Raw genomic sequence first — 25,438 nt, 5'->3', positions numbered from 1 at the left:
CTCTCAGCTCCCCTTACGTCATCTTTATGGACACAGTGCCCTATGAGGACATCATCTGGTGCTTACCCACCTATACACTCACGTCTCAACTTGCGGCCATGGTCTTCACACAGTTCTTCATGGCATTCTTGGTCCCTTTCACCGTCATCGTCTCCTGCTATTCTGTCATGATCTACCAGCTCAGAAGGAAGCACTCGCTGGGAAGACTCTCAGGTCGCTACTTCAAAATCATAGCGGCTGTTATCACTGCATTTTTCCTGTGCTGGGCCCCCTTTCACATCATGGAACAGGTTGTGTTGTGGGGGAAATTCATGGTGCCAGACCACAGTGACGCACTGGATCATGTAATAACCATCGGGGTGCCCATAGCCACCTGCCTGGCTTTTCTCAACAGCTGCCTGAACCCGCTGTTATACGTGTTCATGGCTCAGGATTTCAGGAATGAAATTTGCAAACTGTCCATCCTGAAATTGCTGGAGAACGCCTTCACTGAAAAGCCGCCTAATACTGCGCTCAAACGGGCAGATACAAAGACACATGCTACCGTACCGATCCTGGGGGTGGAAGTCCAAGGGCTCTCTCCCCCCTCCCTACAAAATTGCAGAGATAAGAGGTGTCTACCCGACAGTATATGCAATGTGACCCTAGCTCCCGACAGTATATGCAATGTGACCCTAGCTCTGGAGTGAGTGTGGTAATATAGTGGCCCTCTCCATCATCAAAGCTGCCCACCCTTGATGTACCCTCTGTCATCATATAGACAGTTTAGAAATGAAAATAAGAAAAATAAGAAATGTGTACGGTAAAAGGTTCGAGGGAGGGGGGGGGGGCACCTGAAGGAAGTCTTTTAGGGCAGTTTTGAAAGATACTAGGGTTTTACACTGCTTTTGGTATGGCATTCCAAATTTCTGTTGCATAGCAGGAGAATGAATTCAACCCCTTTTTATTGTTTGTGCCAAATCTGGGCCGGACGTGATCAGTGGAGCTATACCTCTGGTGTTGTGGCTGTGGACTTCATTTAAGGTTTTGAAGGACTTTGACAGGTACATGGGTATCTTAACGTCGTGGTGTATCTTGTAGACCAGGCCCATTGCAAGTTTCTGTACTCTGTCCTCTACCCTGAGCCATCCGACCCTAGCAAAGTGAGCAGGGGTTAGATGAGTTACCACTTAGCTCCATTTGTTCCATTTCCACTGTTCTGAGTTCAATGAACACTGAGGACTTAAGTAGAAATTATTTTTCTTTTTGATGGCTCTTAAAGGTGGGATATGTTAAAGATTCTCTTTTTTTAAATGACATATACAAATAAAACATTACTATGAATAGCAGCAATGTTATATAAGGTAAAGAAACATATGTAAAATATGTGCATTAGTCATTGCACACCTTGATGTGATTAATGGTGTTGCATGGCTCCTACTTAAATATTATCTGTAAGTAAGTGTATTATGTGACTGCACGCTGTGCATTATGTATGTATAAGTATATGCATGTGTGTTTAGTACATATTTGTGTGTGCACTGCAGTCTTTATATTCAAAGTAGCATGTGCCAATATATGTAAATATTGCGGTGGGTGTTTGAGGGGTGCTATGGGCGTAGTAGATATGTGCTATGCTGGTTATTGTAATAGTTGGGTCATTTATGGCACTTCCGTGACCGTGGAGAGCGAAGGTCCGTTTCTCAATGGATTTGTCATCTAGGAGGGTTATTAAACAAATTTAGCCGGGGTGTATTTTTTTAAACGGCGGGGAAAATTTGTGGGAGACCAAAATCCAAAATGGCTGCCGTGAAAATGAACTTTTTAATGGTTTGACCTACAATGATGCACAATACATGGTTTCAGAGCTTATTTTGGTCAAGGAATACATATATGGTGTTTATATAATGATTTGACCTATTGTCGACCTTCAAATGCAAGATGGCTGCCAATTATGAGCTCCAAAAGGGAGTTTTTTCAAAATCGTCACAGGGCCTTCATATTAGGCTCAAATGAAAGCTCTGCTCATGATGAGTTGAATAATATACAGTAAGTACACAGAAGTAATCTCTGAGGTCAATAAAGTCAATGTTTGTGTGTAAACAGCAGTTGCTGATTTGCGGTTTCCCATTAAATAGGGTAGGCTACTGAGAATATGGTGTCCAGTTCATCCCATCACATTTTCATAATGAACCAAAAATAAATTAGCTCTATAGCCTAACATAAAATAGTATTCTGTATGCAAAGCTAGAAAGGTTAGTTGCTTGAGGTGAATTTAAAGGTCAACTCATTTGTCACCCTTATTTTGTTGTATTGCTCCCAGTGTTTCCTGTCTGCCTAGTTACTTTTACCTGCCTTGTCTAACCAGTCTTGTGATTTTGTCAGTGTTTCCACCTGTGTCCTCCTAGTCCCCCAGCCTATCCCAGTGTTGATTGTCAGTTGAGTTCACCTGTGTCCTGTTAATCCCTGTCTATTTAAGCCCTGTGTTTGCATTGTGTTCTTGTTGGTCTGTAGACCTTTGTCATGTGAGGTTTTTAGTCGTTGTTCTTTGTGCTCAAGAATCTTGGACAAGTGATTTTGGATAAGAACCTCTCACCAGAGCAGGATGCACAGCACGCCCTGTCTGTAGTGCTTTCCTCGTAGTGCTTGGTCTACCAACCCCTCCACTACTACCCCTGCTGTAACCAGAGTGTCTGCCATTCCAGAGCCCTTGAATCGCTTGTAGATGGCATAGATGTACTGTAGGACATCAGCTGGTGGAAAGGTACGAGGATTGGGAGGATGTCCTTGAACATTTCTGGATTCTCTGCCTTGAGCTCAGTGAGCGTCTTGTAGGTGGGCAGGTCACCAACAAGAAAGGAGAATGGAATATTCTTCTGCCACATGGCCTCCACATGTTTCACCATGATGTCATTCACCACTGACTTACTTGAAGGTTCATTGTATGTTGTGTGGTAATAAGGCTTGCTCTTGTCGGGTGGTGGATGACAGCAGGACTGGGCACCACTGTATCCTGGAACTCGCTGCTCTTCAGGTGGTGGTCTTGTACCATGATTGTCTACACGAGACAGTGCATGTATCACAGAGCGAGCACACTGCGGAGCTCTGCTATCAACCTGGGAGTAAATGTCCATGGCATGACAAGGAGTAAAGATCTGGTAGACACTCTGCACAAGAGCGGTGTCTGCATCAGCTTTGCAGACACACTGCTCCTCTATGACCATTGGGCTCTGATGGATGTGGAGGCATCAGCAACCTGCCCACACGAGATCGCAGACAGCAAGCCAGCTATCGTGATCATCGACAATGACGACTTCAAGATTGACACTATGACAGGTGACTCTACAGCAGTCCATCGAACAAATGTCATATACATGCAGCCAGAGAGCTATGAAAAGAAACCAGGCGAAGAGACTGCTGAAACGCTCACCAAGAAGAAGGAAATCTCTGCACAGCTAAAGCAGAAGTGTGCGGAACTGACAAAGGTTTGCCAGTACAGATGCCCCCCCTGGTAGCAAGAGTGAGTCACCTGCTTGTCCCAGGGTAGATCCACCAGTGGATGGGTCAGCTCCGCAGCCTGCTCGCTCTGTAATACATGCACTGTCTCGTGTAGACAATCATGGCAGAAGACCACCACCTGAAGAGCAGCGAGTTCCAGGATACAGTGGTGCCCAGTCCTGCTGTCATCCACCACCCAACAAGAGCATGCCTAATTACCACACAACATACAATGAACCTCCAAGCAAGTCAGTGGTGAATGACATAATGGTGAAACATGTGGAGGCCATGCGGCAGAAGAATATTCCATTCTCCTTTCTTGTTGGTCACCTGCCCACCTACAAGACGTTCACTCAGCTCAAGGCGGAGAATCCAGAAATGTTCAAGGACATCCTCCCAATCCTCGTAACTTTCCACCAGTTGATGTCCTACATCTATGCCATCTACAAGCGATTCAAGGGATCTGGAATGGCAGACGCTCTAATGTCCAAGATTCTTGAGCACAAAAAACAACAACTAAAAACCTCACCTCACATGACTACAGACCAACAAGACCACAGTGCAAACACAGGGCTTAAATATACAGGGATTAACAGGACACAGGTGAACTCAAATGACAATCAACACTGGGATAGGCTGGGGGACTAGGAGGACACAGGTGGAAACACTGACAAAATCACAAGACTGGTTAGACAAGGCAGGTAAAAGTAACTAGGCAGACAGGAAACACTGGGAGCAATACTACAAAATAAGGGTGACAAATGAGTTGACCTTTAAATTCACCTCAAGCAACTAACCTTTCTAGCTTTGCATACAGAATACTATTTTATGTTAGGCTATAGAGCTCATTTATTTTTGGTTCATTATGAAAATGTGATGGGATGAACTGGACACCATATTCTCAGTAGCCTACCCTATTTAATGGGAAACCGCAAATCAGCAACTGCTGTTTACACACAAACATTGACTTTATTGACCTCAGAGATTACTTCTGTGTACTTATACTGTATATTATTCAACTCATCATGAGCAGAGCTTTCATTTGAGCCTAATATGAAGGCTCTGTGACGATTTTGAAAAAAACTCCCTATTGGAGCTCATAATTGGCAGCCATCTTGCATTTGAAGGTCGACAATAGGTCAAATCATTATATAAACACCATATATGTATTCCTTGACCAAAATAAGCTCTGAAACCATGTATTGTGCATCATTGTAGGTCAAACCATTAAAAAGTTCATTTTCACGACAGCCATTTTGAATTTTGGTCTCCCACAAATTTTCCCCGCCGTTTAAAAAAATACACCCCGGCTAAATTTGTTTAATAACCCTCCTAGATGACAAATCCATTGAGAAACGGACCTTCGCTCTCCACGGTCACGGAAGTGCCATAAATGACCCAACTATAAGGTCTTTACTTCCCCTTTCGTCCAAATATGGTGCTTACAGTTATAACTCACAGGGTGCTAGGGTGTGATGGTGTGATGCTGAAATATTATTTTTTTACTTTACTTTTCTGATATTAAATGTACTTAAGTATTGAAAGTAAAAATAAATGATGTTGATAAAAAAAGATATTAAAAAATATATGCCAGACTTGAACATATAATACTAGACCCGATAAAAATAATGCATGCCCACCTCTGTCTGTCTGTCTGTCTGTATCCCTTTTCTGCCCATATGCAGTGGTGGAAAAAGTACTCACATGTTTTACTTAAGTAAAAGTATCGATACAGCAATGTAGAAATACTCTATTACAACAAGTAAAAGTCCGGAATTCAAAATTTGCTTGAGTAAAAGTACAAAAGTATTGGTATCAAAATGTACTTTTTGTAAGTTTTCAATTGTAATGAATTGTATAAAATGTATACACATCCTTTGAAAATAGCCGATCTACCAGCTCACAATGCGTCGCGATGCGACGCATTGTGAGCTTGTAGATCGGCTATTTTCAAATGGCCAAAATGTATATAGGGCTGAAGTTGTTAATGTATGTTTTGCTATAATAAATACAAATCTACAAAGTAACTAGTAAAGCAATCAAATAATTGTAGTGGAGTAAAAGTCCAATATTTGCCTCTGAGATGTAGTGGAGTAGAAGTAAAATAATAGAAAATTGGAAATACTCCAGTAAAGTAAAAGTACCTCAAAATGGTACTTAAGTACAGTACTTGAGTAAATATACTTAGTTACTTTACACCACTGTTCATGTGTAGAAATAATTAAACTTCTCCCAGTATGTAATTGTAAAGAGACGTGGGTGCAGTACTCAACACCAACAGTGGGAGGCAGCAACACGCCAACGGGCGTACTATTGTGCCGGAAGTTGGTGGCTGCAGGACCGCACACACCAACCGGAAATGTAGTTTTTACACCCGGAAATGTAGTTTTTGTCTAATATCCCATTGCAGACGAATTGCAGCAGCGCTAAGGCGGGTAAGAGAGCGATACGTTATTTGTATTTTAACAATAAACAAGCGGTTTGAATTGTAACATGTCGAATCGACGTGGTTCGTGTCTTTGAAGCGACGCTTTGTTCATAAAAGCCGTTGAGGGTTTAGCATTGCCAGCTAACTGTTAGCTTCATGTGTAGCAGCGGTGGGGAAAAGTACTCCCATTCTTTTTACTCAAGTAAAAGTATCAATACTGCAATGTAGAAATGCTCCTTTTCAAGTGAAAGTCCGGATTTCTCAATGTACTTGTGTACAAAAGTATTGGTATCAAAACGTACTTAAAGTACTTAAAGTAAAAGTGCTCATTATGCAGAATGTCCCGTTCACAAATTATCATAATGTCTAAAATCTAAGCAGATCTGCAAGCTCACAATGCATCATTTCAAATGGCTGAAATGTATATAGGGTTGAAGTGGGTAATATATGTTTTGTAATATTAATCAAAATCCATAAAGTAATTAGTCTAGTAACTACATTTTTCATATAATTGTAGTGGAGTAAAAGTACAATATTTGCCTTTGAGATGTAGTGGAGTAGAAGTAAAAGTACTGAAATTGAAAATACTTTTCTGGAGGAGGGGGTTAAAATATAAGAGTTTATTTGCCAAAATAGTTCTGAGTTCAAAAGTACATTATAACAGAGTTTCAAAGTATAATAAAACAGTGTATTTTGCCAAAATAGAAGTAGGCCTACTGTTAAAAAATAGAACAAATTGGGAAATGGTCAAATACCCCCCAAAACATTATGATACCAGAAAAGGAGCAAATGATCAATGTTAGGATAGAGAAAACATAGCTAAACAGTAGACTATAAAATGATTTAAAAAAAAAAAAAATAGTAGTCTGCTGTTAACAAAATAGATACAAATGAGTAGCGTACTGTTAAAAAATAGACCGAAAAAAATAACTGAATTTAAAAAATTGCTGAACTGAAACATAGCTAGACAGTACACAATAAAATGATATCACTATGTATGCCACAGGGCCAGTCAATCCACTAGCCTGCTTAAGCATCTGTCAGACAGTCAGCTGTTCCATGACATAGGCAGACCACAAGTTGGCCTGTTTGCCCTGGACAAAGTCTAGTTTGCTTGCACTGGTAGTCCTCCTGGTGCCCACTCGTCCTAGTGCCCAGTTATCTCCACCCCTAAGTGCCCACTCATCCCGGTGCCCACCTCTCCATGTGCCCACTCGTCCAGGTGCCCAGTCACCCCAAAAATATGGTGCCCAGATGTCCCTAGTGCCCACCTCTCCTGTAGTCACTATTATTATTATAACATTGGTTATAACAACAACCTACTTTATCGATATATAGATATTAGTAGGGGTGTAACGATACGTTTTAACAACGATTCGATACGTATCACGATACTTGGTCGTCGATACGATACATGAACGATACAGGTTAATTTAGAACGATACGATCCGATTCAATGATTTAAAATCAAATTAGTAACTATTTATTTACCCAAAAATTCTGTGTGAAAAAGAAATACCTGGATACTGGATATAAACCCCTCTTTCTCTTTTTTCTTCTTAAAAGTACTTAGTATTGATAAAAATGTATTATTTGCATTGCAAAATGATTCGTTACGATTATTTGCATTGAAAAACGATTCGATACGATACGTCAAACTATACGATATTTTGCTGTTTGCATATCGATTTAGTAGATCGTTGAAAATTCAAAACGATTTTCCGATGCAGTTACTATATCGTTACACCTTTTAATAGATAGATACGCTGTTGCACACGGCCTCAGGTCTTAATGGCTTAACACTGGATGTTCGGCAGACAACATTTACAACACGACATGAACATAAACAAAACCGTATTGGGCACGCCTGAACATCAATTTGAACTTTCTTCGCATTTTTTTTTCCGCCATCGTTCTCTGATATGATATGATATGATCCAGAACTGTGTGTTCAACCATGACATAGGCTACAGTGCATGCTCCGAGGTGTACACACAACTAAATGGCATAGGATTACGTGCAGGAGGTAAATTTCATACAGACAGAATGCAAGGGGACTTAAATACATTGTTATTAAAAAAATAGATATAGAAATAAATCCTATCTCTCACACTTAGTGTGCCAGTGATTACCCTCCCTCCCCCGTGCCAACGGTGGCCCCCGTGCCCTAAGGTCGCTTACCCCTGCTCTATAGCAATGGTTACTACCCGTAATACAGAGCTATTCCTTTTTGACACTTATTTTAAGAAAAAGATGATCCCTTACATCATCTTTAATCACTTTAACCCTGTGTTGTTTGACCGGAGTCCCTCAGGGCTCTATTCTAATGTGTTTTCTGTTATTGTGACTGAGGAAAGCTGTCACAGAAAATAGCAGACCGACACGCTCACAATGCGTCGCGTACAGATGCTGGGGTTGAACTCATTAAGACCTGGAACGCATCTGTGTGCTTTTTTTTGTATTCCTTTGGCTATTCAAAAATAGCAGATGTACAAGCTCATAGCGCGGCACCGAGTGCCGCGCTATGAGCTTGTAGATCAGCAATTTCTTTTCGTGAAAATATGTGCAAATCTTTGAATATTTATATATTTTTAAAGCAAACATTTGTAACTCAAATCGTTGTTTCTGGGGACAGCTTTTTATATATATATTTTTTTACTTATGTTGCTATAATATCAGTGGTATCAACTTTTTCATGTCAAGGACCTCCCAAAATGATATGTATTTGGTCACGGACCCCCATCTGAAAATATTTTGTTCCAGGGACCCCCAGAAGCAAAGATTTGAGTAAAAAATGTATATATTCCAAGATTTGCACACATTTTCACGATTTCCCCCCCCCCAAAAAAATAGCAGATCTACAAGCTCATAGCGCGGCACTCGGTGTCGCGCTATGAGCTTGTAGATCTGCTATTTTTGAATTGCCCAAAGAAATCTTAAAATGACACAGATGCGTTCCCGGTCTTAATGGGTTAAGTTAAGTTAAGTTAAGGCTTAAGTTAAGGCTTCCTGTCTTCCTTCTTGTGGGATGTGATCTAGGAGCAGTCGAGCGTTCCAGTTCCAGTGTCCAGGCCATGTCGCTGCACCATGAGCAGCGTCAGAAAACGTCTCAGGGTCGACATGTCCGAACCCTCTTCTCTGGTGCTTCCCGTACACCAGGAAGTGCTTCCTGTACACCAGGGAGTCAACGCGTCCAAACCTTCGGCGCTGCTTCCTGTGCACGAGGAAGAGGAGTTTCTACTGGTGGAGGAAGACACCACCGACTCCAGTCTGGTTATCACTATGGGTAGGTACAATAGGCTCTATGCACAGAGGTCATATTGGGAATGAATTGGGCCCCTTCCTTACGTCCTTCACAGGTGTTACCAATGATACTAATTAAGGCTCTGTTCCATTTAGTGTGGCATAGTGGTTGTCTTATTTTCAAGGACCCCCATAACTCTGAGAGTGTACAAATGGAACCAAATGGACCCGTAAGGGTCCATTTGGTTCCATTTGTACACTCTCAGAGTTACACACCCACCATAAGGGGCCATTTGGGAACCAAAATGGAGTGTTTCTAGTGAGCCAACATGCACGATATCAGCACCCTGACCAGAATGGAACAGAGCCTTCATTAGTATCATTGGTAACACCTGTGAAGGAGTAAGTAGAGGCCCAATTTCTTTCCAATATGGCTGCTGTGCATAGAGCCTATTATATTTTACACTTGATGTAAATGGGTCTTCAACAGGGGCCCCTCAGAGTCACTACAGGAGGGCCCTAAGTGTTCTATTTATATGGCCCCGTCCCTATTTTCGAGGGAACATTCGTTGAAAATAGCCGATCTACAAGCTCAGCGTGTCGCAGCATGACGCGTTGTGAGCTTGTAGATCGCCTATTTTCGGCGAAGAGGTTTGGCGCACTGGAAAATAAAAGCAGGCCAAGTACAGAGCCAAGGGTCAAGTTTACTAAGTATTGATGGTTTACTTTAAGGTGTTGAATGATGATAGAGCTGTCAAACAAGTTTATGAAACTGTATGTATGGAATCTATGAAAAAGTTTAATCTGCGACACAATTTTACACAGCATATGTAGTGGGGGTCCCTGCTTCATCTCTGTATCAGCTAAGGGGTCCTTGGCCTGAATTTGGTTCACTGGTAAACAAGGTAAACAATGAACGTAGCATCTGTCTAAACAACATGCTATCTGAATCACATTGTTTAATATTTGTGGTCAAGAAAAAACAACCCCAAAAAACAACATGAGAACGAGTGACCAATATACTGTATGTCTGCATAGTAGCCATGTCTCGGTCAGTCGCTTGCGTCAATTGAGAGAGAAGGTGGCAAGAAAAGCCACAGGGAGAGTACATTTCTAGGGGGTGAGGTGGAGTATGAAGAGGTGAATGCTAGGGGGTGAGGTGGAGTATGAAGAGGTGAGTGCTAGGGGGTGAGGTGGAGTATGAAGAGGTGAGTGCTAGGCGGTGAGTTGGAGTCTAAAGAGGTGAGTGCTAGGGGGTGAGGTGGAGTCTGAAGAGGTGAGTTGGGGTCTATAGAGGTGAGTGCTAGGGGGTGAGGTGGTGCCCGAAGAGGTGTTATTATTATTATTAAGAGTAGGTAAGAATGTGGACCCTTTCAGCCCCTCAAGTGGATTCAGAGATGTCAGTCCATGACACAGCTTTACATTTTTTTGCACATTATGTGAACACTCTAAAAGACCTCTGAAGTGAATCACTTCAAGGCTGCGTTGTTGTTCACTTAACCACTACTCGACATCCATTTTTTGGGGGGGGGACATAATCCAAAAATAGCCGATCTACAAGCTCACAACGCTTTGTGAGCTTGTAGAGTGCTGTTTTTGGGCTTTGGTGTAGACAATGTAAAAAAGCGGTAGAAGTACAAAGCCAACGTAGGTCCAGTTTATTAAGTGTAGAGGGTTTCCGTGGGTAAAGGGGTATTTCACTTTAAAACACTTCTGGGGTCATTTTAACGTCTTCTCTGCCTTATGTCTGATCACCCCAGACAGTTTTTAAGTTGCTTAATTCAACATTTAGATACACACTCTCTTCCTATATGAACCCATTGAACTTCAAACTCCATTTTAACCATGTAGTGAGATTTAGAGATTTAGCTTCTACTCCACCCGAGTGGCATTTCTTTTTGTAACCTGTTTTTTAGGACCCTCATGGTGTCTAGTTAAGATTTCTTCTTGTTGCCCAGTTCAACTACTGTCCCATGGGGTTCATTTTTAACACTTTCTTACACCTATCCCCTACCCGAACCCGAAAATGGAACAATACAGACACAAATTCACACATTTGTCTTTACAATTCTGACTCAGGGAATTCAATAAAAGGGTTATCATTCAGATTCAAACATATCTTGTCTCTATTTGGGAACAAAAACTGCACAAAACAAGCAGAAAAGATTCAGATCACATCTAGAGTTTTCTGAAAAACATGTTTATACATATATTGCTAACATCTAAAATGACACGGACGCTTCCCCCGGTTTTAACGGGTAAAAGGCCACTCTACAGTATATGTAAGCACATAGAAGCATTCATTCATGTTCCTCTATCAGTTAAACACATTAATGGGCTCCCCCTTGTGGTCAGTCAGGGACAAAACAGGCTCTGAGAGAGTTTCACAGGCTCTTTACTTTAATTCAACTTGCTAACTGTGTTTGCACATGTCACCATATACAGTCAGCAGTGGTGGAAAGTAACTAAGTACATTTACTCAAGTACTGTACTTAAGTACACTTTTGAGGAATTTTTACTTTACTGGAGTATTTCCCATTTTCAGTACTTTTACTTCTACTCCACTACATCTCAGAGGCAAATATTGTACTTTTACTCCACTACAATTATTTGAATTTTTTTTTATTTGAGTTACTTTTCAGATATAAATTATGACATTATAAAACATACATTAACCACTTTATTTTATACCTAGGCTATTTGAAAATAGCCGATCTACAAGCTCACAACGCGTCGCATCGCGACACGTTGTGAGCTTGTAGATCTGCTATTTTCAAATATTTAGTACTTTTACTTTTGATACTTTAAGTACATTTTGATGCCAATACTTTTGTACTTTTACTCAAGTAAATTTTGAATTCTGGATTTTTACTTGTAACAGAGTATTTTTATATTGCAGTATTGGTACTTTTACTTAAGTAAAGAATTAGAGTACTTTTTCCACCACTGTCAGTCAGTGTTTTGTAATGCAATGGTTCTCAAAGTGAGGTCCGGGGACCCCCGGGGGTTCCAGGGGGTCCCCAGCAAAATTTGTTAACTCACTGAGTGCCAGAATTATTTCTGGCTATTTCTGGCCAGTGTGATTCTTTTTTTTTGCGACAAAAACACGTGATTGGCACGTTGCACCATAGCGGTAAAACACGTGAAACACGTGAATGGCACTCAATGAGTTAATATAGCAGCACAATCAGTTTGACTATTAAAGTATTAAAGTAAACAGACCTGTATTGAAATAGACATTGAAATATGTAAAAATGTTGTATACTAATATACCGTTTACTGTGTGCGTGTGCGTGTGTGTTTGTGTGTGTGTGTGTGTGTGTGTGTGTGTGTGTGTGTGTGTGTGTGTCAGAGGAGAGCGTGCCAGAGGGAAGGGGCAGGAGGAGAGGAGGGGTGCGGAGGAAGAGGATGCCGGTGGACGACAAAGGCTCCGACACTGAGGAGGAGGAAGGGGCGGGCGTAGAGCTGGAGCTCGACAGGCTGCTGGACCAATCGCTGGAGAGCAAGTCCAGACAGCACAACCTGACCACGGTCAACGTCCGGAACATCCTGCACGTGAGTGAGCGTCATCTTAACCCATTAAGACCTGAGGCGATTCTTAAAAAAATTCTAAATCTCAACATTTTTTTTTTAAATCTGGAAAATATGTTTTCACAATTTTTCAAAAATAGCAGATCTACAAGCTCGTAGCGCGGCACTCGGTGCCGCACTATGAGCTTGTAGATCTGCTATTTTTGAATAGCCAAATAAATCTTAAAATGAGACGCAGATGCGTCCCCGGTCTTAATGGGTTAAGTAACTAAGTACTCAAGTACTGTACTTAAGTACCATTTTGAGAGGCCGTACTTTTCACTTTACTTGAGTTTTTTAATACTTCTACTCCACTACAACTCTAGAAAAATATTGTACTTTTTACAGCACGAAAAAGAAGGAGGAGGTCCGCACACTGTTTCAAGCTCCAAGAAACTATTTTTTAATACTGCAACGAACGTTTCGACCTTTAGGTCTTCATCAGGCAAAATTTATATTTATATTTATATACTTTTTACAGCACCACATTGTTGATTTAGATTATTATTACAAAACATACGTTAACCCACTTAATAGGGTATGTTTTTGCCACATCATATTGATGTCCTCGCATCACAATGATGAAATGAAGTTAAGGTTGAAAATCAGCAAAGATTCTTTTTACACACATGAGTCAATATCACCATAAGGTACATTTGGGTGTCCTCAACACAATCACTCAAATATCATGAAAATGTAACAAAATAATGAAACTCTGAGGTCTTATTATGAATGGCCAAACATTTACACACTTATTAGTACAATGATGAGTCTCTGGAAATGTGTTTCCTTCATTTTATACAGATCTGTAACATTGGATGTATATGGTTTTGGCATGTCCCACACACCACTCTGCTAACTACAGTGTGTCTAATAAGTGGTACATTTTTTTATTTTTATTTTTATTTTTACATAGTTTGATTGTCCACAACACCTTATTTGATAAAACAAGTCATGTTGATCTTAAATCATATGATATAGTCTGTTTTTATAATCATATTGAACATTTTTTGTGTGTCCCTGACATTGCTGTCCATCCTGTCATTTGGGGGTAAACTGGCCCTTTAAGAAACTTACTTAAGTTTAAGTTCCCTTGTTGTCTTCTTCCTGTCTTACTTCAATGGAGGCTGAAGCTGTGGCAAGTTGCCATTAAATATTTACACTTATATATATTGTATTTTTCATAGTTTATGTGTGTAGTTGTATGTTGTCAAGCTTAGCATGTCCACTCTGTCATACTGAAATATCAATGAATATAAAAACTTTTCTGAAATTTGAAATATATCTGTTAAAAAGTATAGAGTCACCTTGCTAACTGAGCTAAGTTGCTAACAGAAGGTCCAGCATGTGCCAATTAAATCCTAAAACTGACCCAAAAGTTCCACCCTGTCCTTGTCCACCCTATGGGTTTTTCCTGACAGGGTGGACATATTTTACTGTTGACATATATTACAGTTAATTCATAAAAAGTGTGGGAGCTTGACCAACATGCATTTCTAACTGTACAACATCCACTTAATACAATGAGTAAAAAGTTAAATGGAAATTCACAGTTTAAAAAAAAAAAAAAAGCTAAGTCCCAAATGTACCTTATGGTGATATTGACTCACATACCACATAAAAAAAACATTGTGTGACCTTTGCCCTACAGGAAGTGATCACCAACGAGCATGTGGTGGCCATGATGAAAGCTGCCATTAACGAGACCGAGGCCGTCCCTCCTCCCTTTGTAAGTCTGTCTGTCTGTCTGTCTGTCTGTCTGTCTGTCTGTCTGTCTGTCCAGAAAGGATTGGTCAGTTAGTTAACTGTCCGATATTCAGCATTCGCAAACAAACGAATGATAACTCTTTGTCTATTTGTCTGTCTGTATGTATGTTATCAGAACATATTTCTGCTTGTACTACATTTCAAACATATGTTGTTTGCAGAGAAACAGCCATTGTAGCCTACTTAATGTGAATTGAATCAATTCATCGCATGGATTAAAGTTCCATAGAAGCCAGCATGTCTTCTATGGAAGCATGTTGCGCTCTGAAAATATCCAATCGACAAGCTCTCAATGCGTCTCTGTGACGCATTGAGAGCTTGTAGATTGGCTATTTTCAGATATTACTTGTAAGATTAGAGCATTTTAAGCGGTCAAACCAGCAATATGTTCAGAAGCATCTTCCATAAAATCTTAATAGTCTGGGATATTTCACACTGTTTCACAAATCGCACATTAGGACTTGGTCATACTAATATTTTCAGCCCTGAGATTTTAATTTGCTTGAATTCATGTCATCGTCACCAGCATATTTCTTGCTTTTGACGCCCGCTACACAAGCTACAAAAAAAAATTGAGATGGCTTCAACTTTTCTCAGCGCTTCAATGATACAGTGAAGTGTCAATCAGTCATATGGCCGCTGTCAGGAGACCTCATATCTCCATATTTCAAATGTGTATGTTTTTTCTGTAAATCAATGCCCTATATACATCATCTTACAAGAGTGCCACGGAAAAGTAGCACAAATAGCCGATCTACGATGCGTTGTGAGCTTGTAGATCTGCTATTTCTGCAATGTTTGAACATTTTGGAAAGTGAGGTGGTTGTGAAAATGATTTATATTTATGGTTTTATAAATATTGAACCAATGAAAAGAAACAAGTGACAATCAAGCTGCGAGCTTGTACATCTAATGTAATTGAGGGAAACGTTGGAAATGATCATGATACTGATTTGCAGTCATGTCGCCCAGCCCTAATAAAGCTTAATTCATGCTCTGTTGCGTGGTGGTTTTCGCGCTCCGAGAACGGCCGAGAATAGCAGACCTAGGTCTGCCATTCTCAGCAGACCTAGGTGTATGAATCGGCGCTTTAGGCGCAGTTGATTTCTGACTTTTATATTTTTACACTCTTTAAGTCTGACTCCGTATTGCTGTGGTGTGTAGCCACGTGTTTGGGTGTGTTTGATGTTGTCTAAGTCCCCATTTATGCTCAAGTCTAACTTGTCTGTCTGTCTGTTTGTCTGTCTGTCTCCTGCCTGGCAGGAGCCAAAGATGACTCGTTCTCGGTTGAAGGAGGTCGTCCAGAAAGGAGAGGTGAGTGGAACTGTCCCATATTCAGCATTCACAAACAAACAGAATACAGTGTTTCCCCTAGCCAGAAGCTGAAGGTGTGGGGGAGGATGCGTGCCGTGCGCGCAAAACTATTTGGGTTATTTTATTTAATAATTTCGGTCTACATTTTTTTGGTTCTCAAAATGCATATTTGTGCTCAAACACGAAGACTTATATAGTACATGTGCACAGCAATGAGCAGGAAAATATCTGTATAGTTTACATATGAATTGTCTCCAGCTTTAGGAAAATATACTTTTATTAGACCAAGTAGTATAGACTGTGGGGAACTGATCAAAGCCAAACACAAAATGCAGGGTACAAGCCCACTTAAGGGTATTTATTTGACACCTTTTCAGATATATGACCCGCAGGCCCTTGGTATTACTTTTCATGTAACTTCAAATAATAAAGTCCAACTCAAAATTCACCCCGGGTCGGGGTATTTTCATGCATCACAATGTCTCTTTGTTTGGATCCGTGCGCCACAGCGTCATCGCTCAGTTTCCATGCATTGTGCTCAGGTATGTGTGATTAACTCCCACAGGTTGCCTAGGAGTAAACAGAGAGCGTCCTTTAACACTACAATTCATAAACATTCAGTAATGTGCAGGAATAGTGGAGAATTGCCTTACCGCCTGTAGCACCCGTCCATTCACCAGGAGAGCCAATGCCAGACTGAGACAGAGTAGCCACTTTTGTAGATTGGTGCCACACCTAACCTGTCGTCGCAGCTGCGCTCAGTTGGGGCTGATTCATGATGGTGAGTGGCAGGTAACGCCCTTCTATGACGCTGCCCAGGCTGGTGCGCTCCCTGCGAGGTCTCCCTCTGTCTCTGTCCCATGGCCTCTCCCTGGTGTGGTGCTTACCTGACAGGCGGCATTGTGGCGATACTCCACATATCCCCCCCCTAAGCCCGCCGCTTGGTCCGGGGGCTTCCAGCTCCTCTACTTCATACATGCGGGACAGGGCGTCTGCGTGTGGAATGTCCTTCCCGGGCCGGTGCTCCACCTTGAAACAATAGTCTTGTAGCTCCAGGAACCACCGTGTCACTCTGGCGTTCCGGTCCTTGTTGGTGGCCATCCATTTTAGGGGTGCATGATCTGTAATGAGGGTAAAGGTACGGCCCCACAGGTAATAACGTAGGTGGTGAATAGCCCATTTCACCGCTAAACACTCTTTTTCTACCGTTGCATAATTTTTCTCATGGTCTAGTAACTTTCTGCTCACGTAGGTAATTGGATGCTCCTCGCCATCAAATACCTGTGCGAGGACCGCCCCCAACCCGGTGCCCGACGCGTCTGTGTGGAGGACGAAGGGCCGGCTGAAGTCGGGGGCTTTTAACACTGGCTCCTCACAGAGCGCGCTCTTCAAGGTCTGGAACGCGGCCTCCGTCTCGGCCGTCCAGACAATGTGGTTGGGGCGCTTTTGACATGTCAGATCATACAGTGGGGCTGCAATAGTAGAGTAGTTTTTTACAAATTTTTGATAATAAGCCATGAGGCCAAGGAATGATTTTACTTGCTTTTTTGTCCTGGGCTGGGGCCATTCCCGAATCCGCTCCACTTTACGCGTCTGGGGCCGCACACACCCTCGTCCGATCGTGAAACCCAAGTAGTCGGTCTCCGTCAGGCCGATACGGCACTTTTTGGCGTTGGCCGTCAGCCCGGCTCGTCTGAGCGCCCCGAGGATGGCGTGGAGGTGCTGCAGATGGAGGCTCCAGCTCGGGCTGTGGATCACGATGTCGTCCAGGTAAGCGGCAGCGTAGTCTCGGTGGGGGCGGAGTACACGGTCCATCAGCCGTTGGAAAGTGGCGGGCGTGCCATGGACTCCGAACGGCAGCACCGTGTATTGGAACAGCCCGTCGGGCGTGGAGAACGCTGTCTTCGCCTTGGCCCGGTCCGTCAGCGGCACCTGCCAGTAGCCCTTGGTCAGGTCCAGCGTGCTGACGAACCGGGCCGGGCCCAGGCGCTCGATCAGTTCATCCACTCGGGGCATCGGGTATGCGTCAAAGGCGGAGACGTCATTCAATTTTCGAAAGTCATTACAGAAGCGCAGCGTCCCGTCTGGCTTCGGCACTATCACGATCGGGCTGGACCATGGACTGTATGACTCCTCGATAACTCCCAACTCTAGCATCTTGGCCACCTCTTCTTTAATGGCAATTCGTCTGGCTTCAGGGATTCGATACGGCCGCTGGCGCACTATTTTCCCAGGGTCCGTGCGTATATCGTGCCTGATGAGCGTGGTTCGGCCGGGGAGTTCGGAGAAGATGTCCCGGTTCCGCCCCAGCAGGTCCTTGATGTCCTGTGTCTGGGCTGGGACGAGGTCTTCTCCTATGGGCACCGGGGGCAACGTCTGCGCGGGCACGGCGGTCATCAGCGCGGGCAGCGGTAGTCGGGGGGCTGAGATCCACTTCTTCAAGATGTTGACATGGTAGATTTGGTAGCCTTTTCGTCTGCCGGGCTGGCTCACCCGATAGTCCACGGGCCCCATCTTCTCCACGACCTCGTATGGTCCCTGCCACTTCGCCAGGAATTTGCACTCCGAGCTGGGGACCAACACCAGGACCTTCTCTCCCACCTGGAACTCGCGGAGCGTGGCGCCTCGATTGTATATGCGAGCCTGGTCCCGTTGCGCTTTTTCCATATGCTCTCGTACCAGGGGCCATATGGTCTTCGCCCGGGCCTGGAGACGCTCCACGTGTTCCACCACACTGCGGTGGGGAGAAGGCTGGCGCTCCCAGGTTTCCTTGGCGATGTCCAATAGGCCACGGGGCCTCCGGCCATACACCAGCTCAAATGGTGAGAACCCCGTGGACGATTGTGGTACCTCTCTGATGGCAAAAAGCACATACGGAATCAACTGGTCCCAGTCTTTCCCGTCCACATCAGTTAGTTTTTTCAGCATTTTTTTAAAAGTTTGATTAAACCTCTCGACTAAACCGTCCGTCTGTGGGTGGTAGACGGAGGTGCGAATGCGCTTCACTTTCAGCCATTTATACAGTTGTGACATTACTCGGGACATGAAACAGGTGCCTTGATCCGTTAGTACTTCCTCTGCTATGCCCACCCGACTAAACAGCATCAACAACTCGTGGGCCACCGCTTTAGCCGAGGCCGCCCGCAGGGGAATGGCCTCGGGATATCGAGTGGCATAGTCTAGTATCACTAAGATATAGCGGTGACCGCGACTGGATTTTGGCAATGGGCCCACAATGTCCACAATGGCAAGGCGTGAAAATGGCACTTCGATTATCGGCATTGGTACCAGAGGATTATGAAACGTGGGCCGTGGAGCGGTCTTTTGACATTCAGAGCAACCCTTGCAAAAGTCTTCTACTGCCCGCTTAACCCCGGGCCAGTAGAAGCGGGCCAATATGCGCTCGTATGTCTTCTGTATTCCTAAGTGCGCTCCTAGTTGGTGCGTGTGTCCTAAATATAACACCCGTGACACATATTCTCTTGGTACCAGTAGTTGCTCGACTAGGTCCCCCCCCTTGTCCAACATACCCCGATATAACAAGTCTTTTTTTACAAGGAAGAATGGGGGATTCAATGCACTCACCCCCTCACATTTCTTTCCGTCGATGGCGGCCACGTTCCGGCGCGCCATGTCCAGATTCGGGTCGGTCCACTGCGCCGTGGCGAACCCCCCAGCCCGGGGTGGTTCGAGAGCTTCGACGCCGGGGAATTCGGCGAAGGGGTCCGCAACATCAGCGGGGCCCGCGGCCCCCTGGCTTGACGTGGCCTGTGTGTCCTCCACCTCCCGTCTCTGGTCTTTTCCTCTCCTCTCATCTCTCTCGTCTCTCTCGTCTCTCTCACCTCTCTCGTCTCTCTCATCTCTCGCGTCTCTCTCGTCTCCCCCATCCCCTGCCGGGGAGCTGTCACTCAGGCCGGCCGGCGTGGCGGCGCGGAACGCGGGGCAGGCGTGGAGCGCGCCTGGAGGCGCCGGGCGCGGGGCGCGTCGGCGACGGTGGCGGGCTGTGCCGCGTAGTAGCCCGGGGTCCCAGTACCGGGCGAAGAGGACGCAGTCGGCGCCGATCAGCAGTGGCACGGGCAGGTTGGGCACGACCCCGGCTGGCACCACTGCGTCCCCCCGGGGCGTCTGGACGCGGAGCTGTGTCACCGGATAGTGACGCACATCGCCATGGACACAGGTTACTGGAACGGTGGTGGAGCTGAGCTTTCCGGCCAGGTCTGCTCGTACGAGAGTCACCGCGCTGCCGGAATCGAGCAGGGCGTGCGTGTCGGTTCGGCCAATCTTCACGGGCAGGCGCGTCTGGCGGTGAGGGCTGGTACCGGTGTGCAGACAGGGCCGCGCGCTGTCGGAGCTGGCTGCTGTCCCCATGGAAACGTCGCGCTCTCTCTCGGGACACGACCAGGATATGTGGTCCGCCTGTCCACAAACATAGCAGCGGCGTTGATGTGGGCCTCGGGTGGGCCCTTCGGCCACCGCGGCCTCGGTCCGGGCGGCAGGTGGGTTCGGTGGCGTCGATCTTCGACGGTCGCGGCCGGGCTTCTCCTCTCCAGGGCCCTTGGCGCCTCCAGGCGCGCTCCACGCCTGCCCCGCGTTCCGCGCCGCCACGCCGGCGCACACGCGTTGTTATGTATGACAAACTGTCATACATAACAAAAAAGACAGTGGTGGAGGAAGTACTCACACGTCTTACTTAACACATTACCTGCCAATCACGGGTATGTCCATGACAGAAAAAAAAATATATATATTTTTTTATATTTTTTTGTTGTTGAAAAAATCATACTGTGGCGGCCAGATTTAAGGGGTGGCGGCCCGCCACTCCTTAATGCATATTGGGGAAACACTGGAATATGAATGATAGTGGACTGTCTGTCTGTCTGTCTCTCTCAGGTGCTTCCAGTGTGGAACATCTCTCCTGTTAAGAAGAGGTCTGAAGTCAAGGTACTGCATTCATCTGCATCTGTGTGCTTGCCTGTCGGTCGGTCGGTCGGTCCAAGGTTGAAATAGGAGACATTTGATGTAACTGTGAAAAAGAGATCTTGATCCTGTGCACTGTCTGGAACGTGCAAAACATTTACTTTTATTTATATGTTTTTTTATTTATATGTTTATTTGACAGGGACAATACAAAAAACAATTAATAAAGTTATAAAAACATGAAACCTTGGCAATTGTATATGGGGTTTATAGCCGAGGCTAATTTGCGACCCCAGTCCCTGGTACCATGTGCTGTAGACTGTTGTGAAGCATCATGTTCCAGCTAGAGAAAATACACCTGAATTCTAAGTGATTATTCACAACCGAAGTTATTATTATCTTATTATTTAATGAAGGGAATTAGTAAAGCATAAATGTGCATACCATTTCTCCAGAACACACTTGCTATAATACAATACCCGTTGAAGCCAGCAGGTGGCAGTGTAGGATCAATAATAACAAAGTAGAGCACGAGCCAGACAGAGACTGGTTGCAATGTGACCAGATATATAAAGCAGTGTATATATTTTCATGTCAAGGACCCCCACATTGATATGTATTTGGCCGCAGACCCCCCCCATCTAAAAATGTTTTGTGCCAGAGACCCCCAAAAGAGAGGATTTGTGTTAAAAAATATTCAAAATTATTCAAAATGTTCCTATACCTATAAATGTACACATTAATAAACTATCTGTCTGTCTGCCTGTCTAATCTGTCTGTGTGTCAGGCTCAGTTTGTTGACATTCCTCTGGCTGATGAAGACTCTTCTGATGAAGAATATCGGCCAGAAGATGAGGATGAAGATGAGACGGCTGAAGACGTAAGGAAAAAAATACATCATTTAATGTATTCAATTAATGGTAATAAGAGGAATTAAGAATATAATTGCATGTGTTTTATTGTCATTATTGAATCTATTATCTGAAGAATTTTGATGAAAATTACAAGACATCTGAATCCCAGATCCTATAGCCCAGAGACACAATTGTTAATCGTACACTATTTTACAACACAATTAACAAATATGAACACTATAATAAAGACAACGATTAAGCTTAAAAAGAAGCAAGCCAAAACTCCAATGGTCTCGTATAATTCATAAAAGTAAAGCTTAAAGGCTCAATCTGTGATTTCTTCAGTGGTCGGCTGTACAGTATGTAGAATTTGATATGATTTATTAGATGTCATGATTGAAAGAAAAACACGTGCCACGTGCTTCTCAACGAAACGTCAAGGATAAAAAAAACACAACAAAGTCAGTGACTTGTTTCCATTGTGGCGCTTGGTCTGAGACGAGCAAGGCATTACAACATAGAACGGGCAATGCAACAATAAAAAAAACACTCTTTAACTATAAAACGAAACACTTATCCACAAGTTTCCTAGGTCGTGGTGGGCATCACTTCCTGTCGATTTGATCAGGTATGAGGGATCAAATCGACAGGAAGTGTTGCCAACCATGCCCTAGGACAGGGGTCTTCAACCTTTTCAGGCCAAGGACCCCCTAGCTGAGACAGATAAAGCAGGGACCACCTACTCTATATTGCATAAAATTGTGTTTCAGATGAGCTACGTTTTTTTTTTTTTTTACTTAGTCTGCTCTTTTTTCCCTCTACACCTATAGCCTCTTTGCCAAAAATAGCCGATCTACAAGTTCCCAAAGCCTCGCAGCGCTATTTTTGGCTACAGTTCTCCTCAGAAAAGGGATGCTAGGATTCAAGTGGTTAATGTAAAAAAAAAAAAAAATCATATCACACAAAGATTTGGCGGACCCCCTGTAGTAACTCTGAGGACCCCCTAGGGGTCCCGGACCCCCTGTTGAAGACCCCTGCCCTAGGAAACTTGTAGATAAATAAAATGACAGAACATAATGTTTAGAATGATAACACCTACATATCGTCTCTGTCGGGTGGAAACCTCATAATGTCGAAAACTGTACTCTCAATTCAATGCAAAAGTAGCAGATTGCTTGTGGATCTGATACTTTTGGTGACACTGTAGTGTGGTCGAGTTGTAGGGCGTTAATTTGCGGAAAAACACAAACACGTTAAAACGCGAAGATGAGAGGTTTCTACTCGACTGCGACGATGTAATAATTCTACATATTATGTTAATAGTTTAGGAAACAGAGCACTAGTGTGGAGGGACTCCTTTCATGCTGTTTTTTGGCCAGACAAAAACTTTCAGTCGTCTTTAATCCCTGTGTATGTGAGCAGTACATCTACATTAAATGTACTCTTTAGTCATGATAAGAATACATGTGGAAACCGCTAGGTTCCCAGTTTGATCCCGGGCTCCCCCAGAGCTAGTGTCGAAGTGTCCTTGAGCAAGACGCTGAACCCCCAATTGCTCCCGATGAGCAGGTTGGTGCCTTGCGTGGTTTCCTCCGCCATCGGTGTATGAATGTGTGTGTGTGAATGGGTGAATGTAATGCACAATCTATGCAAAGCGCTTTGGATAAAAGCGCTATATAAATGCACCATTTACCATTTACACCAGGGGTGGGCAACTTTGATGATGGAGACGGCCACTATATTTCCACACTCACTCCAGAGGGCCACATTGCATAATACCGTCTGTCGGGCAGACACCTCTTATCTCCGTATTTTATCTTTCTTTCGTAACATAATGCCATTCTTTGTCACTCAAAAATAGCAAAAATAGCCGATCTACAAGCTCAAAACGCGTCGCGCTGCGACGCGTTTTGACAGGGCCGAACTGGGACCAAAATTCAGCCCTGGCATTTTGGTCCATTTTTTGGCCCAGTGGCCCAGCGGCCCACCGGGCATTTGCCCGGTACGCCAAATGGCCAGTCCGCCGCTGCGTTTTGAGCTTGTAGATCGGCTATTTCTGCTATTTTTGAATTGGAATCCTGAAAAGTAACACTTTTATTTAATTTCAAATGCATTTAGTTATACTTATGTTAACTTCATGAACTTAAATACAAATCCATTGGACATCAAAAAGACAATAGAATTGTTATACTAGTCACCCAGCTACTAATATAGACTGAAGTAATTAAAGCGGGTCATGTTTGCATGTTTGGAATTGTAACAGCTGAACTCAATAATATATCACTGTCCCCATATCAACCTAAGGGCCGCATTAAGTGAAGGTGGGGGCCGCATGTGGCCCCCGGGCCGCCAGTTGCCCATGTATGATTTACACACAGAGTATTCAATGAATGCACGTTTTTCTGTGTGCAGACATTTCTGGAGAGTGATGTCGAGAGTACAGCTTCTTCTCCGCGAGGAAGTCGAGTTAACAGACCAGAAGAAGACAGAACCAGTCCCTGGCAGGTAGAACGCACGCACGCACGCACGCACGCACGCACGCACGCACGCACGCACATCCCAGGCGGCCTCTCTACCCTAATTCAGCTTAGCCTGGGACCAAACGAATCTGCGAGTGCAAAAAAAATTGCACTCTGCGATTTGGGTCTGGCCCCGCTCCATAGAGAATCCATTTCCTGCTCCAGAAGACGTGGGTAACCAATCAGGGCCCAGTATTAAAATATGGGAGACTGTGATTGGTAGCAGTGTTAATTTTGTCGACTAAGACTAAAAGACTAAAAGACTAAGGTTTTTGATATTTAGTCGACTAGACTAGACTAAGACTAAACAATTTTCAGAAGACTAAAATAGTCTAAAATAGTCTAAAATAGTCTAAAATAGACTAAAACTAAATGGTGTGTTATTCAAAAGACTAAGACTAAATCAAAATTTGCTGTCAAAATTAACACTGATTGGTATAGTCCAGGGGCCAACACTGATATTTTCACAAATTGGTACCACCTAAGGTGACCGTAAAGTTTTTGTATTTTTGTCTTCCTACATGTCTCTAGTTTATATTTTGGTATGATAACCCTTCCAATCTTGTAGCTTAATGGCAGTTATCACTACCTACTGGCTAATGTATCCGGTAGGAGACACAAAGTAGAATCTTTGTGTCTCCTACACCCGGGCATCAAATTATTGCGACAAAAAACAAAATATATCCATGTATTCAAGGCTTCATGGGGTGTGCAATTGATAACTTCTCAGATTTTTGGTGTTTGCAAAAAGACTGCTTTCCATAAGCTTGTAAAAGTTGACCCTCCTTCGGTCTAGGGTGGTCATAGCTGAATGGGTAGAGAGTCCCCCTGGGAAACTTAAAGGAGGAGTTCACCCAAAAAATGATTTATTTTCTATCAATTGCACACCCTATGAAGCCTTGAATACATGGATATATTTTGTTTTTTGTCGCAATAATTTGATGCCCGGGTGTAGGAGACACAAAGATTCTACTTTGTGTCTCCTACCGGATACATTAGCCAGTATGTAGTGATAACTGCCATTAAGCTACAAGATTGGAAGGGTTATCATACCAAAATATAAACTAGAGACATGTAGGAAGACAAAAATACAAAAACTTTACGGTCACCTTAGGTGGTACCAAAATATGGCCTGGCCCCTGGACTAGTAGTTGGTTGTAGGTTTATTTATTTTTTACTATAATTTTTATCCCGCGATTTTTGTAACCCATTTTTTTCACCCGGTGCCAATTTTCTAAGTGATCCTGGGCGCTACACCAGCCCTACACCAGCGCTACACCAGTCCCCCACAGCCAGGGAGGCCAGGGCCGAGCTCATGCTTCCTTCAGTGCATGAGAGCCAACTGACCT

At 43.7% G+C, this 25,438-nt stretch overlaps 2 protein-coding genes across 2 annotated transcripts in view; both read left to right on the top strand.

Moving 5' to 3' along the window:
• LOC311061181 (chemerin-like receptor 1) overlaps nucleotides 1-8,076 on the top strand; it is a gene marked incomplete at both ends in the record, with an annotated part of 11,197 nt that extends 3,121 nt beyond the window's left edge. Inside the window, 2 exons of the mRNA XM_084079740.1 lie at nucleotides 1-545; nucleotides 8,023-8,076. The exon at nucleotides 1-545 is cut by the window's left edge and continues 482 nt beyond it. Of these exons, the coding sequence (XP_083935866.1) occupies nucleotides 1-545; nucleotides 8,023-8,076 (599 nt within the window). The remainder of the gene's footprint in view (nucleotides 546-8,022) is intronic.
• gon4la (gon-4 like a) overlaps nucleotides 5,881-25,438 on the top strand; it is a 55,751-nt gene continuing 36,193 nt past the window's right edge. The window contains exons 1-8 of the mRNA XM_084081192.1: nucleotides 5,881-5,912; nucleotides 8,945-9,191; nucleotides 12,501-12,703; nucleotides 14,370-14,447; nucleotides 15,749-15,799; nucleotides 20,690-20,740; nucleotides 21,504-21,596; nucleotides 23,983-24,075. Of these exons, the coding sequence (XP_083937318.1) occupies nucleotides 8,993-9,191; nucleotides 12,501-12,703; nucleotides 14,370-14,447; nucleotides 15,749-15,799; nucleotides 20,690-20,740; nucleotides 21,504-21,596; nucleotides 23,983-24,075 (768 nt within the window). The 5' untranslated portion in view covers nucleotides 5,881-5,912; nucleotides 8,945-8,992. The remainder of the gene's footprint in view (nucleotides 5,913-8,944; nucleotides 9,192-12,500; nucleotides 12,704-14,369; nucleotides 14,448-15,748; nucleotides 15,800-20,689; nucleotides 20,741-21,503; nucleotides 21,597-23,982; nucleotides 24,076-25,438) is intronic.

Source organism: Gymnoscopelus microlampas (assembly GCF_963454915.1).
Source record: "Gymnoscopelus microlampas genome assembly, chromosome: 15".
Taxonomy (NCBI): domain Eukaryota; kingdom Metazoa; phylum Chordata; class Actinopteri; order Myctophiformes; family Myctophidae; genus Gymnoscopelus; species Gymnoscopelus microlampas.
This window is presented reverse-complemented; position numbering and strand designations above follow the sequence as displayed.